The sequence below is a fragment of the Anoplopoma fimbria genome, chromosome 18, assembly GCF_027596085.1.
Source record: "Anoplopoma fimbria isolate UVic2021 breed Golden Eagle Sablefish chromosome 18, Afim_UVic_2022, whole genome shotgun sequence".
NCBI classification, from domain to species: Eukaryota; Metazoa; Chordata; class Actinopteri; order Perciformes; family Anoplopomatidae; genus Anoplopoma; species Anoplopoma fimbria.
Window position 1 is genome coordinate 9,320,579 of NC_072466.1, and position 15,397 is coordinate 9,335,975.

The following is a 15,397-nucleotide window of genomic DNA, read 5'->3' on the forward strand; positions in this document are numbered from 1 at the left end:
AAAGGTAGCCCCGCCCTAATTTTATTTTACTCTAAATGGAACCTTAATTTACTAAATGATCATCATGCTGTATAACATAATACTACCGATTGAGACCAGAAACCCATGTTTACAATATTTACTGAGGTAATAAATCAATCTAGAAAAATAATCATTTTCTAATTGACTTCCTTACAATCTGACTTCTTTTTGCAACCAGAGGAGCGCCCCCTGCTGGCTATTAGAGAGGATGCTAGTTTAGGGCCCTTCTCAGTGGCTTCACTTTTCAGACCTCCAGGTTGCCGGCTGACTGGTACACAGTCAGTACAAAAAACAATCACAACTCACAACAAATTAAATTGGTAAGAATCGTACTGTGCGAATCTAAAGCATTCCCCATTTTATCTCAATATGTGATATTATGAGTATTATATATAATACTTAACAGTAATAGTAATGCCTTTGAGTATAGAATAAAGTTTATATTTTTTTCCACTTCAAGGACTGATCTTGGTCTGATAAATGATAAAATAAGCCCAAATGCTCCAAAAATATCATTATGCATGTAAATATATCATAAAGAATGTAAACAACGACCAGAGCTATTGTTATGACTCACAGCTGTCAAGCTAGCAGCTTATAAAAAGACTCCGGTGACGAGTAATGAGTGCACGTGCAGGTAGGTAGACTGACAGGTAGCCTGTCCGATCAATACATTTGGGCCGATTGACATGATTGGATGGGTCTATTACAGTCCTGCTACCTGATTTCTTTTCTTCTTTTTTTTGTCAGAGGAATGAGGTTCATTGATTGCTGTCAGGATGTAATGAGACTTTCAAACAAAAATGCTTTTAAAGAATATCTACCCTACCTTATTATGACTTTCCTTTTTTCAGAAGAGGCATTGGATTTACATGCAGGAATGATACAGTCTATGACTGCTGATGGAAGGGTTTATCCAAACAGATGCTTTTGGCTTTTACAGGTGATGGAAATCACTGTCTAGCTGTGTGATATTAAGTCAATGTAAGCTACATGGCTTTAAATAGAGTTTCGCTCAGTCAAATTAAATTTTCTTTTTGTTCATATTTTTCATTACCTGTATAGCATTGTGCCAGCTTTGTGTAAATAAAATACCTTTTGTTAAACCTGGACTAAGTCTATTGCATCTGCCTCCTACTAACCTCCTAGTCACTCTGGCCAGGCTTCTGCCAGGCTTCCTTTTCTATTTTGGAAACAGGCAGAGGACTGTGCTTCCTGAGATATCCTGTGGGAGATGCTGTGGGAGTGTTAAACGCTGATATTGCAGTTATGAGACTTTCAATGAGGAACTCAGTAGGGTGTTTTTTTTCCTTTTGTATGTGTCATTTATAGTTGGCATCCTCCTATAAAGCACAATTTAAATGTTTTGGATGGTTGGATTACTGGCAGCAGCAGCAAGAGCATAAAAATGTAATATTTGTGACGTATACTGGAAGTGGTCTAGAGGGCTGAAGATCTATTGTATTTTATAAGCTTTCTTGGTTAGCTCATTTTTATTGCCAAAGTTATTGTGCACTCCATTATTTTTAGTCAGTTATTGCACGCTGTGGGAAGTCTCTGGGGTGGGGGGGTTGTTAAACTAGCAATTTAATGCTTTATGCACTATTTGTCAAAAGTTGGTGAGCTATGTAAATTAGTTTTCCATGCTTTGTATATTCCACTTGAGATGTATTTATGTTGAGAGCTGCATTTATAAACCTGACATGATTTACACAGTCTGTTTTGATTTATTAAACTATTTCTAAAAACCTGTAAATTCAAGATTGATAGAGCAGACAGTTAAGCTGGAAATACAACCGACTGACAACGGATACGGCTCATAAAATTGATTGCATTTATCTTTTTCATTACGTGTGGAATTGTGTGTGATAACATTCTGGTCTGAAAAGATCAGACACTGTTGGCTTGTTTGAGGTCCAGGCGAACAGGGAGTCTTCAGCATTTATTAACATCTGCAACATTAAACACTTGGCGTCGGACTTGAATAAGCTTAGGTTTTTTATTAGAATGATTTCATGCGGAGCAACTGTATTATGTTTGCACGCTTCTGTGTGCCGTCTAGTTTAAATCTGGTCAGATTTAGCCTAGGTCGGCTTTGTGTTTCAGTCAGTTCTGACATGATTGTGATTAAAAGTTAGTTGACTAAAATGATCATGACCCAGCTTAAATCTCCAGAGCTGCATTCCCTTGATGCTTCGATACACCTATACGGAGGCCACACAAGCCACTAATAGCTGTGTGCTGGATTTTACTTGATTGGCGACTCCTGTCTGACTTCAGCAGTTTAAGCGTTTTGTTTCAATGAATGAATATCTAAAGACTCAGCTGTTTTTGACATATTTTGGAGACCAGAAATATAAATATGTATCCATGCCTGTCTTGCTCATTATTGGCTGAATAATCTGGTGTATTTTTCAAACTCTTTTGAGATCTCAAGGGACCCAAAAAGCTCCCAAGTTCACTGAGTCCATTGCTTATGTAGCAGCGTTGAAACCCTTACGAATTTCTACTGGGAAGTACTCTGTCCAGGACAGCACACAGATTTAGATTCTTTTAAAAATACATTTTTATTAAAATACAATAGATAAAAATAAATTAAAACAGTCCAGGCCTAGAGTCTCTTAAAGTCCACCAGTGCTTTAAGGTGTCTGATTCAAGGTCCGGGTGGGGATCCCTCTTCAGATCCAGGAGTCAAGAGTTAGCGAGTAGCCGACGTGCAGAGAGGCCAAGTTAGGAGCAAAATAGTGCAGTCTTTAAAAGATGGCTCCTAATGCCTCAGTGTACATATTAAATAACCAGTTTAAGGGCAACGCCATTATTTCTCTCTCTCCACAATGGGTCAAATTACATAAGAGTTCAAATCAAACAAAATGAATAAATCCAACTCACAAATAACCATTTGATCCAAGCTAATGATCAAACTCTGCTGTGTATCTTTCCTTGAAGCTGTATAAAAAGGAGGCTAGCACGATAACTTCTGCAATCAGGTAGAACTAAGAAGACCTACATAGCTTGGAGGAGAAGTGAAGCTTACCTCGCCCCTCATCAGATCCCACAGGGCCTCCTCTGCTGTTCCCCTCTCCATAGGCCGCACCGCCCACCTCGATCAGCTGGCTCGCTTTCTTTCTCCATGCCGTCATCTGTCACTTCCCCCTTTTCAACACCTAAAAAAGGGATTTAACTGAGGGGAAAGCCCCCCCGCTCCAAGACAGTACACCAATCGATCCCCTCCTTTCCGGGTGTTGCTCATTAAACATGGGGAAGGTTAATGATAGGCACATTCTCACAGGCTTAATGAGGAGGGAGTCAGAGCCATAAAACAACACACACACACACACACACACACACACACACACACACACACACACACACACACACACACACACACACACACACACACACACACACACACATACCTTCTGACACCTACACATCAATTGCAAATATGTTTAGAATGTGCATAGTACAATGAGATGTGTCGTCCATTATTCAATTATGTGGTCCTTTCTTAAAGAGAGTCACCGGGTCACGATCTAGTTTATAAATGTTATAAAGGTTTCCTGCACCTGGGCCCCTCTAGCCTTGGCTGCAGCATAGTGGAAAATACTGTAATGGAGAAAATGTGTAACACATTGCATGCTGCGAACAGCTGAAAAAGGGAAAGAAGATTACACACAAGTGTTGAAAGTATTGGCTCAACATAGTTTCAAAGCAATCAGGAGATATAAATGACAAAGGATGTGTATATCAGTGAAGTAAATCTGTCATTTGTAAATCAAATATAAAGTAATTCTATATCATAATCTTTCTGTCACACTACAACTGTGACACCTTTTTACCCCATAGGCTGTGTTGGATAAATAGACTAGATAGATATATAGATAGATACATTTCTAAACTGGAATAATAATGTACACATCTGTGTGTGATGAAGCAGCGTCCATCCGTTTGCCCAAGGCATCCTTACGGCTGGCTTAAAACCAGAAAAGCTCCTCTCTGAAGCTCGTGTTTTGGGAGGTGAAGGTGGGAAAAAGCCCTGACATTCATTGACTTGTTAAGCTTTGCTTTTAAAAGCCAGCGTGTAAATTGTCTCAGAATATGATGAGAGGCAGATTTCATCTACCAGCTATAAGGTTGTGGCCATATAGCCGGAGAGATATTTGTGAAACCACAAATATCTCTCTCTCTTTATTTCCGCTTAGCCACACTTTTCCAGTTTACAAAATAAATAACTTTTCTAAACGGCTCTTCCATTGTGATAACTCAAAATTAAAAACAGCTGCCTCACATGGATGGTTGGAGAAAACTCAACTTTCCAAATTTTTTGAACCTCGGCTTCTTCCTCCTACGACGTAAGGGATGAATCAAGGCAACACACTTTTTCCAAAAGGGACATTCCTCCCCACTCCGGCAATAATTTGAAATTATGTCACCCTATTCATGACGCACAGTTGAATAACCTGACATTGAGGCCGGGTGGATTGCTCTGGAGAATAAGAAAGGCTGTACATTTTTCACATAAAATCTGTAATTGGTTTGTAAAAGGTTACAGGTACAGCGAGTATTTTCTTTTCAAGGCGAGGTGGCCTATTGTTGGACTAACATCTCAAATAGAACATGTAAAATCCTACTCTGCAGCTTTGGCTGAGCTGTGATGCTCTTGGAAAGCAACAGAGGACATCATAAATAGAAGATAAGATAAGATAAGATAAAATAATCCTTTATTAGTCACACAGCAGGGAAATTTGCAGGATTACAGCAGCAGAGTGGATAGTGCAAACAAACAAATAAGAGACATAATTAAAAACAAACTCAAAACAAGTATAATAAAAAAGTATAAAACGTTAAAAAACAACAATAACTAAAATATTATATAAACACACAAGATTGATTGTTAGTATTGCACAGATTCTTTATATTGCACGGTGGAGATGCCTTAACAGTAGGTGGCATTTTATTTCTATTATTTAAGTAAATCACAAACAACAAATAACTCCAAAATGGAACGCAAATGTAAACATTTGGCAACCTCTGACATATAAATGGTTCAAATGTACTCATATTCATATCATAGTTATTTTATTTTGAGCTGATATCACATATAGTTGACCACAGTGACCACATGCTGCCTTCAGAGATCCTCTTTTGGACAGAAAGTTGAATACACAATATGTTTGGGGTTCAAGATGCTCAGCGGATTGCAAACGCTGTTACTAGGCAATATACATTTCATTCATATTGAAGGCCTTGTGTGTTTATTTTTATTTGCTTGTTTGTTGTTGTTTTTTATTTCTTTTGGCATTTTCAGTGTCGTGCTGGGGAATTCTTAGAAACGGTCTTTGGCAGATCTCTGACGAAGCTGTTTATACGGACTCTTTGTGTAAGAACAGTAAACACAACCCTATTTTAATGAACCAAAACACTGGAGCCCAATCCCAGTATCCACCACTCCTAACGTTTAGTATAAACATTCACTGTTTAAGGGGAAAATTTAGAGGTATTCAATAATGAACAAGAAATCCAGTTCAAAGAAAAAAACCTGTGCAGCCAAAGTCCAATATAGCTTATTCCTCTGCGCCATCCTCTATTGTTTTAAAATCACATACATTATACATAGAATATGTTCATTTTTAGACTGTCGATATAGTTGAAAGTTCCAGTTCAAGCGAGTAAGGGGACCTTTAATTTTCATTATTTTGCAAGTGCCGTTTGAAAGGTCTAGAATGATCTAAACCTCAACAAAATAAGCATCGTTAAAGTCAAGGGAAGATGCTCAGCTCCACACTCTTCCCTTGATGTCTTATTTGTAAATGGTAACTCCTCCCATTGCAACAAAATAAGCTTGCACATTTGATGAAGATGGAAAAATACGTAAATCAGGAAAATATCTCTTCTCCGACTTTGTCTGCAAAGAATGTTTGCTTGAGAAAAAATCTGTCTTTTGCCTCCACAGTCTTTAAAACCTCTTCAGATTGATGTGAGGATAATATTAGTATACATGACAGTTGGTTAAATGGCAGAGTCTTTGTAAGACAGTGATTCACACACTGCACAGCCTCGTCCGGGGGTTGCATTATTATTATTAAACGGTGGAAGTCAGCAGCAGCATCAACAGGGAGATGAATTACATCATCTCCTTTTGATTTTAACCTTTAGTTATCCATCAAAGAAGTCGTTAAGTGTTCATGCTCTTTTTGTTTCAGCATTCATATCCAGTAATGACTCAAACTCAAAAACAGGAGCAGAACAAACACCACCTGCAGAGGACTGGATGCATGGAGATTAAGTGGGTTTAATCTTTTGAGGCTTTGGCACTTGTTGCTGAGGGAGTAGAGTGAATTACTCTCACTTCAGACTGTCCAGGTTTTAAATATTATTCTCATTATTGTTTTAACCATTGGTACTCTACTAGCATCACGCTCTTAAATATTTGTTTTTATCATAATTCACTTCTTCTAGATGTGGGGTTACAGCAGCACTTTTAATTTGAAAATGTATGCAGATGATATTCAGAAAATCAAAGTATTACTATAAAAAGATGCTGAAAGTAGTAAGTGGTACAAATGTGGTATTGAAACTGTTAAAATAAAAGTTTGAATATATTTTGACACTTAGTTTAAGTCATGCAAACATTGCATAATAAAATGCCAGAGAACACATTTTACATTTTAAGAAATGCATAACAGTGAATCAACAGAATATCAGATGGGAAAGGCATGATTTATTTGTAGTGGAAGGAGGAGAGAAGTGATTCCAAACCGTGTGATAAGTCATCGGGTGAGGTAACAGATTTCCCAGAAAGTAAACTCCCTTTTTAAGGGGTATTTGACGTTTTTATTATATGACATTAACATAAGGTAGAGAACCTTTTTGAAAAGCAACCTTTGTTCCAGTTTATGCAGCGCACTATAGCCCTAGACCTTGTGATGAACTGTTATATTATGATACAAAACAGATGAAATATGAACAAGGCTTCTCTTGATGACTTCACCCTAGCTGAGCTTGTTCCCTGTTGTCATTACAAAAGGTGCTCAATCTCATGATTCAGTGGCCTTTTTTATTGTTATTGTTGGATTTGACTGGACAAAGAATTACATTTGACATCCTGGAAAAGAAAAGCATGTTTTCCCAATTAAAAAGATTCCAAGAACTACATTTTCTTTTCATACATTTTAATCAGACATTATCTTGATTACTTTGCATGGTAACTGCGCTGTATTTTGCACTAGTTTAAAAAAGTAAACAGGCACTTGTTGCCATTTCAAACTTTTCTTTAATTTTAATCAACTCTTACTCATTGTTTAGTCACTTGGGCCCTTTAAAAACACCGAAGGCAGGATGAATAAACATGTTTTAAGGACATTGCAAATTGAAAGAGAAAAATAAACATAGAAAGAAAAGTGATTAATTGGTGTCTCCAATTATCCTCCAGTTTACCCGAAGTTACTGTGTGTGTGTTTCATCCTTGTCACAGTGTCCTTGTGTGTTAATCCTTGAAAATATATATAACACAGGCATTATATAAAATGTGTATGGTACTGGCATTTAACCAATGAAAGGAAAGTGGTTATTTTCAACAGCTTAGCCTTTCCTTTGATAAAGCATTGTGTGTGTGTGTGTGTGTGTGTGTGTGTGTGTGTGTGTGTGTGTGTGTGTGTGTGTGTGTGTGTGTGTGTGTTAAGTCATGACGTCTAAACAAGTGAGTCAGGTCTCCCTAATGAAGTTTCCACACAGGGATGCATGCACACCTTGTAAACAAGAACCGCTTAGAAAAGATGCAATCAGTCAAATTGATTTGAAACACCTCACAATGGCTCTTCATCCCATTTGAAAGGATGTCTCTCTCAACGTACTGACCTTTTTATGGATTTAGTCAGGATTGGCAGGAATCCACTAATGATCTGCATTTGTTTTAACTAGTGTAAGTTAATGTAAACAAGCACTCAATAAATCTAACTGAGAGCCCTGAAACATCCTAATTATCACCCATTGAAGATTTCTTGTTAGATTGAAAGCCAACCGGAGGTCGACGCAGGAGGAGGGCAGCAAGGTGGTTAACTAAGAGCTTCACCTGTTGTTGTGGTGACGTGAGCTGCACCATTGATTAAAAAGTGTGTGGGTGGCCCTTAAAGACCTATCTACCATACGAACACAAAGACACAATCCTCCCCGTCCAGAGAGGAGCAGGAGACCCCTTACCTCAATCACACCCCAAGGCCCTGAGACTCCGAGCTCCACTCATGCGTCTTTAAAAAGAGCTTTCCTCCTCTAAGGAAGCAGCCGACCCGCTCCTACTGAGCATTTCATTACAGAGCAGAGAGAAAGCAGAAGAGGAGGAGAGGGATCATAGTTAAGAGTCGCCGCTCTGGAAGATCTTTGGACAAACACAGAGAGAAAATAAAGATAAGGAGGAGGAAACGACACTTTTGGAAAAGGTAAAAAAAACGAATTTCTTTAACTTCTTTGTGGAATCTTGTTTTGGCATGGATCAAAATTGTGTCTGATTGTTTTTGGCTTGTTGTTTTTCTGAACAGTGAAGCACTATTGCATTGATTACCCACATTCACTGATTTAGGATTTTTCCGACATGTACCGATGCATTTGCTCTTTTAATCATAATTAAAGCGGATTTATGTTTCATAGTTACACCTCAGCATTTTGCAGAACATGCATAGTTTTCTTTAACAATTGCTTTTTTACATTAACATAAACCTCCACAAACACAGATCTAGCTGACAGACATAATTATAATAACTATTTTATAAACACATGAGGTTTCGATCTATTTTAATCGCAGCAGAGTATCTCTGTGGAGAACAAAGCTAAGCAGAGTGAGTCATAATGTAGGAAGATTGTAGGGTCTCTGCCAGAGTTACAAAGATGATGGCCCACCAAGGAGTCACTCCTTAGAATAGAGAATGGAGGGAGAGACAACAAGAGGCAATTTCCCAACTAAGGAAAGGAAATTAACTCATTGCACCAAAATGTAAAATGTAAAAGAGAAAAGTAGTATAACCACGTACCAGTTTAGTTTATACTTTCTCTGTTATCTAGCTTCTACAAAATAAACTCCATAAAGATTATATTTCTAAATAAATTGTTGAACATGGGAAGAGAAGAAATGGTAATAAACATAGCAGCAAAGAGATGAGGAGGAGCTTGCATGAAGAAGATGCATCATAAATATCTATCTGTTGGTAGATCTCTGTCATCACTTAATAATGAATATCTCCCTTCTGATATGTGTGTGGTCCATATGAATGCAGCAAAGCCTGCAACATAGCAATCTGTTTCCTCGCATGTGTTCGTCTTTGTTCATCGATCATTGTCCTTGAAGTAGCACAAAAAGTTACGTGTGCTGGCCACTTATCTCACAAAGCAACTTTAATGGTCATTGTTTACAACATTTTATTGTTTGGCTGCAGATTCATGTTACTAAGGGCAGCATAGCTGAGGAAATGAAGCCTATTAACCCAAGTAATAACTATATTAGTACCATCATCATTCCTCTGTGTCCTTGAACAGTTATATAAAGGAACTGCTGTATTCATTCTTTTTTTCTTCAAGTTGACTTCATTCAATTCAGAGCCAATTGGAATGTGGTTTAGGGACTGTATGGAAATGACTGCAGTGGAGAACGGGGGATAAAAGTTATGTCCGATTTAATTTAAACAAGACCTTTCCCAGGGCTGTAGAAGAGTAACTGCACTCTCAAACGTGTTTTTTAAGCTGTAAACTAAATGATATAACTGTACTGTGATGAAACACATCAGTGCTGGTGTTAATATTGACATTTTTTCACCACATTTATTAAAAAATCTGCATTTCATGGTTGAAAATGGCTCAAAACACCATCTACTGTTTTAAATCAGCCCTAATCTTGCAAGGCCAATTCAGATAAACATTCAACCCTTTTAAACTAATATAGGGCATTAAAAAAAATAATGTTAATGCTCTCTAATTAGACCCACCTTGCATCTCACCAAAGCGTCTATCATTTTGACTTTTTTTCCGAAACCATTTCGATGCATTACAATCACAGCACAAACCTGTTCTCTCCTTTTATTTTGTGACTGGAAATTAAGCTATCATCACATTACACTCTGACGAAGACTGATTATCTGGCAGTAGCCATGTGCTTTCCTACGATGTGACTGAAAAATGGATCAGCGGCTGTTGTTGGGAGACTACAGCCTGAAGGACAGCAGCCAGACACTCTGGAGACGGACGTGCTGGGGTTTGCGGAGGACAAATTTAAGCTTCTACAGCCAACCGCCCTTGCCAACTTTTTTGTATTTATCAGACCTGAGGCTGAAGTTACTATTTAATAATTGCTTTGGGTTATTCTCTTCACCTCAACACCTCAACTCAGCCTCAATTATCTCTGATTTAATATGTTCATGGAACAATCATACACAGTCCAAATTGTACATTAGGAGTGGAATTATAACTTGGCAAAACTGTAAACATAAATCGTGCATCCTATTTACAGAATTACATTACAAATGTTGTTCTGCACTGCAATATCATCCATGATAAAATCAGGTTGGGTTTGAATTTGAATTTGCACGTTATGGGAGTAAAGTTATTATCCTTAAGATAACAGTCCATGAGCAGCTCGACTGTCAGAAATGCAGCCAAAGAAAAATTCCTTTGTATTAATAAAGTCTGTTTTTTCCATCACACTAGGCTAACCAATGATTTGATTTAATGCTGATGGTAGTCTAGTAGTTTCCTATACAACAGCTCTGTGGCTTTTTTGCCTTTTTTTACTCACTAACAAAAAAAGCTAAACGTCTTTATAGACGCATGTTTAATGAATGATCACCTTCGGCCCGAACCACAGCGGCAAATACATTGCTTCTCCTGTGGAGGCCTCTCAAAAAAAGCCGTCATCATTTTTCACCAATTGAATGATTCAATGTTCCACAGCAGCTGTGTACAAGGCAACGAGGGAAAGACCCGAATGCAGTCGAGACAGATTTAATGAAAACTGCAAATACAAAAGCATACAGTTATGGGTTGTAACTCCAAACAGACAGAAGTAGCTGGAAACAGGTGACAGGTAAACAAGAAAAAAGGTCCCAAGAGTAACAGGTTCAGGTGGCTGGAAAGCAAAAGCTCACACAATGACAATTTCGCAGGAAATGAATGGAAATTAACTGGTAAAATACTGCAGGGCTGGAGAGAGAAAGTGGAAACAGCTGAGCATGGGGACGTAAGAGTCAGTTGAGTGGGACAGTTGGGAGATTCTGAGGTCATCTGGTGGATAGATGGAGATTGACATTTATGGACAGCAGCAGAAGACAATGCTCAGTGTGCAGTAACACTGAGGACCATACCAATGAGATTATGAAGCCGGATAACATGCATGCCTCATGTCTTGTGTATCCCCTGAGTGTGTGAAGCCAACTCCAATCCAGTGCAGGGATGGCCGACTCTGCCACTAACAATGAAAACAACCACATAGGGAGGTATTTGCAAATACATTTAATGCCAATAGACCATTTTACAGTTAGTAAACAATGATGAGGTATGTGTATGTGTGCACGCAAGTACAGAAGTACAGCCTAATACAGCGGACTGCATAGCTTGTCAAGCTGTGCCAGGGCATTACCACCAAAAAATTAAGTTTGCAACCGTAAAAGATTTAATTCAATGTTTAAAGCTTGCTAACCCATCTGGATTTGGGGGAAAAACTCTTCTATTGTCAACATGCACTCTAATATTTTCATGACGTTAGCTGGTAAAGGGTCTATTGCAGTAAAGATGCTGTATCAAAAATGGATGTAGATCTTAGGAAAATTGTAAAGAGTATAACCTTTAAATTATATATTTAACTTTATAGTAGTTTTGTGACGTTGGCCATTAAAATATTGCCACGTTCTTTGGAGAGAGATATGTTTTTTGATCAATTCTAAACTATTAAGAGACACATTTACTGTCACAAACTGACATTATGGTTCTATAACCTACAAGTTAAAAGTGAAATGTGTAATGGCCAGAATTTTTAATAAAAAACATTTTATTTTATTATCAAATTAGCATGCTAACTGACTAGCCCAGGCCCGTCCTGACTTGTAATACCATTTGTACCTCGAGAGGCGATAGAGAGTCACTGTAGCGTCCAGTCTGTCCTATAAGTATAGCTGACCTGAGGGATTGTCAATAATACAGCCATGGTCTGTCTGTGTTTTGTAGTTTGTTTATCGTATTCAATTCGAAGTGGCAAAAATAATCAGCAGACTTTCTGCTGCTGCCGTCACACAGGTCAGACTTAGCGCTCCACCAGCCCGCTGTGACTCCAGGGTTGTAGTTTTGCTCTGGCTGAATCTGAGCCTCCACAGCTGCTAACTGAAAATTGTCTCCCAAAGCCAAAGCACGAGTCGTTCCCTTGTGTCTACTACCCGGACTCCAAGCCAGTAAACAATTATCAAAAACACAATGTTTCACAGACACTTTAGTGTCACAGCACACGCACAGATGGCATGATAAACTATAGGCTGTCGCTACATGTGGAGATTATAATGGCAGTACTGTCATTTTGGCCTTTTATCCGAGTTTCAGCAGTTTGGTTGAATTTGACATATTCTTGCCCTGTTGTAAGTATGGAGGTTGTATGGAGCCAATAGTAAAGGGGATATACTGCCCCTTCTCTTTTGGGCCGGTGGTTTGCACCTTTAATTGTGAGGTAATTGTGTAAAGTCCCAATACAGAGACGTTGTTGTTGTCTTCTGCTTATGGCAAAATGCACCTTTATGTCCATGATGCACAGAAAAAGTATTTTGTGCATGTTACTATTTTGTTTTTTTACAATTCAATGTTTTCTATAATAATTTTACAGTTAATCTTGCAAGATAAGGATCAAATATAAGATAAATCTGGAGCAAGAAAACTATAAATACCTGGTCCTGCTCACCTAAAACAATAACACAAATAAGCATGTTCTTCCTCCATTTCCATGCCCAAATCATTTTCTAACAGTCCCTTTGGGTGAAAAACCGCAAACCTTAACCCAACACACACATTTTCTAGGCCTTTTTTTCATCAACCACTTTGAAATAGGATTCACATGCAACTGATAAACAAGACCATCTGTTAAAATAGCAACACATGATGTCTAAAAAGGAATGTGGATGAATGGTATTTGAGAACAACGTTCCTATTCAGCTGGGACACACAAAGCTACAAATCCACCAATTACCTCAAAGATAGTGTCGACACACGCAAAGATATGAAGCAAAGTGTTTTGCAATAGCAGTTATCAAGATATTTATCAAGACATTTCATGTATTTCTTCACACACTAACAATTTCTTCCAGTTTAAGAATAAGTGACTATTTGTTGGGACTTTGTTAGAGTCATTAAAGCCTCGTCTATGTTTTAAAGAGAGTTCCCCTGCTGTGGCTTTGCTTTATTACAACTTAAAGACTCACTTCTGTTTTTTTCCACCAGGCTGAAGATGGTGTATCTGTCTTGGCTGTTAGTGGTGGTGATGGCTTATGTGTGCGTCCCCGGCTTTGGGTCTGTGTGCTGGGACAAATCCCACTGCAACGACCTGAGCAGCAAGGGAAGACTACAGGTAGGTCAAAATGTTTTATACTATCTACATTGTTAATCTCTTTCCATTCCTAACCCTAACCCTATAAAAGGTTTCACACACGGTAATAAATACAAAGTGCTTTGATTATTACAAAGGGAAAACAAAAAAACAGACTAAAAGAAAAAGTAAAATAGTATAAAAAGTAAAATTTTGAGCTTTAAGGTTTCATTCTTGACTTTGGAAACAGCAGTTGACGAAATATTCTTTGGCTCAAGATCCATCTAATTGCCTTCCTGGAGCTTTCAATGTTCTTCTTACAAATTTTTCTCTTTAATCTTTTGATGCCCAGTTTTTAAGAATCAGAATCAGAAGCTGTTTATTGCCAAGTACGTTATACATACAAGGAATTCAGACAAGGTGATTGATTGGTGCATAATGTAAATAATGTAACACGTAGAGTTTACTGTACAAATCTAAGTTTAAGTACAAATGCAAGACATCATTTCAAAATTGAAATATGAAAATGTACAAATAAGAGTACGTTAAAACAAGTGTATTATTAAAGTGGCAAATGTATATTAATAAAGAAAAGAAAAGAAAAGATGTGCAGGGGTGTATAACTGTCGGAAATCGTCCTGGGGATGTAAGTGTCTGAGTTCAGTGGGGGTCCCGGGCTTTATTGATGAACCCAACTGCGAACAACATGAGCAAGAAGCTAAAACAAAAAGGAAAATTAAACATCTGTCAAACCCACGAAAGCAGAGCAAAATCTTTCTGCTTTTGAAGATTGCATGTATCGTTAAAAGCTCGAGAACACACAGTATCAAAGCGATTAAAAAGTGCTCATTAGTGTATCATAATCAACTTTTCTCTTCAAAAATGTTCATGTTTTTTCTTTGATTCCTTCCATACAGGACTGCATTCGCCTCTGCGTATCTACGATCCAGTCTGATTTCCCTCAGCTGGGTGCATTGGCCCTGAAGGTGAATCACAATGATGACAACCTCCTACTCAGCATCATTCTGGCCAGCATGGTGTCTGACAACAAGATATCAGAGACGGATCTGAAAGCCCACAGCGACGAGCGGCGCTCCTATTCCATGGAGCACTTCCGCTGGGGCAAACCCTCAGGCCGTAAACGTCGGCCCGTAAAGGTTTTCGCCTCTTCTCTGGAGGGAGGGGGCTCTTCTGAGCGCAGTTTCATCCCTCAGGCTCGCAGGCAGCGGGGCAGCAACAGGGATGAAGTGAGGGAGCTGAAAGCAGGAAGTCAAAACCAGGGTTCGCAAATGGTCAACCTTATGTCACACGTCCCGGTGAGCCTGCAGGAGAGAAAAAACGGGGCCTATCAGATGAATCACTTCCGATGGGGGAGCCCACCTGCCTCTAAACGTAACGGCAGCCTTATGAAACAGCGAAAGAAGAAACCTAAGGGGAAGCTGGACAAGCTCCTCAGGAACATTATAGTCAAGGATGTGCAGAGGATAATGGGCTGAATGAAGGATGGAGGAGAGTGGGAGGGCCGGGGAAGTTGGAAGAATCTCATAGCCATTGCATGTTAGCACCCACAGATACTATTACAGACACTTGTCATTATCATTAGCATGTTGTTGAATGTCCTTTCTGGGTCAAAGGTCGCTCTCTTTAAACCTTAACTAAAGATAAGAAACAAGGCGGTTTTATGTTGAACAAAAGCAACAATGCACCCTTAGACTGCCTTGACCTTCTTGGTCTGAATTGGAGGCTTTTGTAGGAGTTTTGTTTTTAGTCTTTATTTATCCATATGTTTTGAAAAACAGAGAATGCCATTCCAGGGCAAGAGGTGAGTGTAAATGA

General features: G+C 38.6%; 1 protein-coding gene across 1 annotated transcript; it reads left to right on the plus strand.

Moving 5' to 3' along the window:
* The first annotated feature begins 8,343 nt into the window (after nt 1-8,343).
* Nucleotides 8,344-15,261, plus strand: LOC129107359 (pro-opiomelanocortin-like). The gene is made up of 3 exons (XM_054618825.1): nt 8,344-8,456; nt 13,477-13,603; nt 14,479-15,261. Exons 2-3 carry the CDS (start codon nt 13,484-13,486, stop codon nt 15,055-15,057), a joined length of 699 nt encoding a protein of 232 aa, XP_054474800.1. The 5' UTR covers nt 8,344-8,456; nt 13,477-13,483; the 3' UTR covers nt 15,058-15,261.
* Nucleotides 15,262-15,397: the final 136 nt, after the last annotated feature.

What these genes read in the sequence shown, in the direction of transcription:
- LOC129107359 (XM_054618825.1), top strand. Translation starts at nt 13,484, where the DNA reads ATGGTGTATCTGTCTTGGCTGTTAGTGGTGGTGATGGCTTATGTGTGC. An exon ending in GCAGCAAGGGAAGACTACAG is followed by an intron (nt 13,604 to 14,478) that starts GTAGGTCAAAAT and finishes CCTTCCATACAG; the next exon opens with GACTGCATTCGCCTCTGCGT.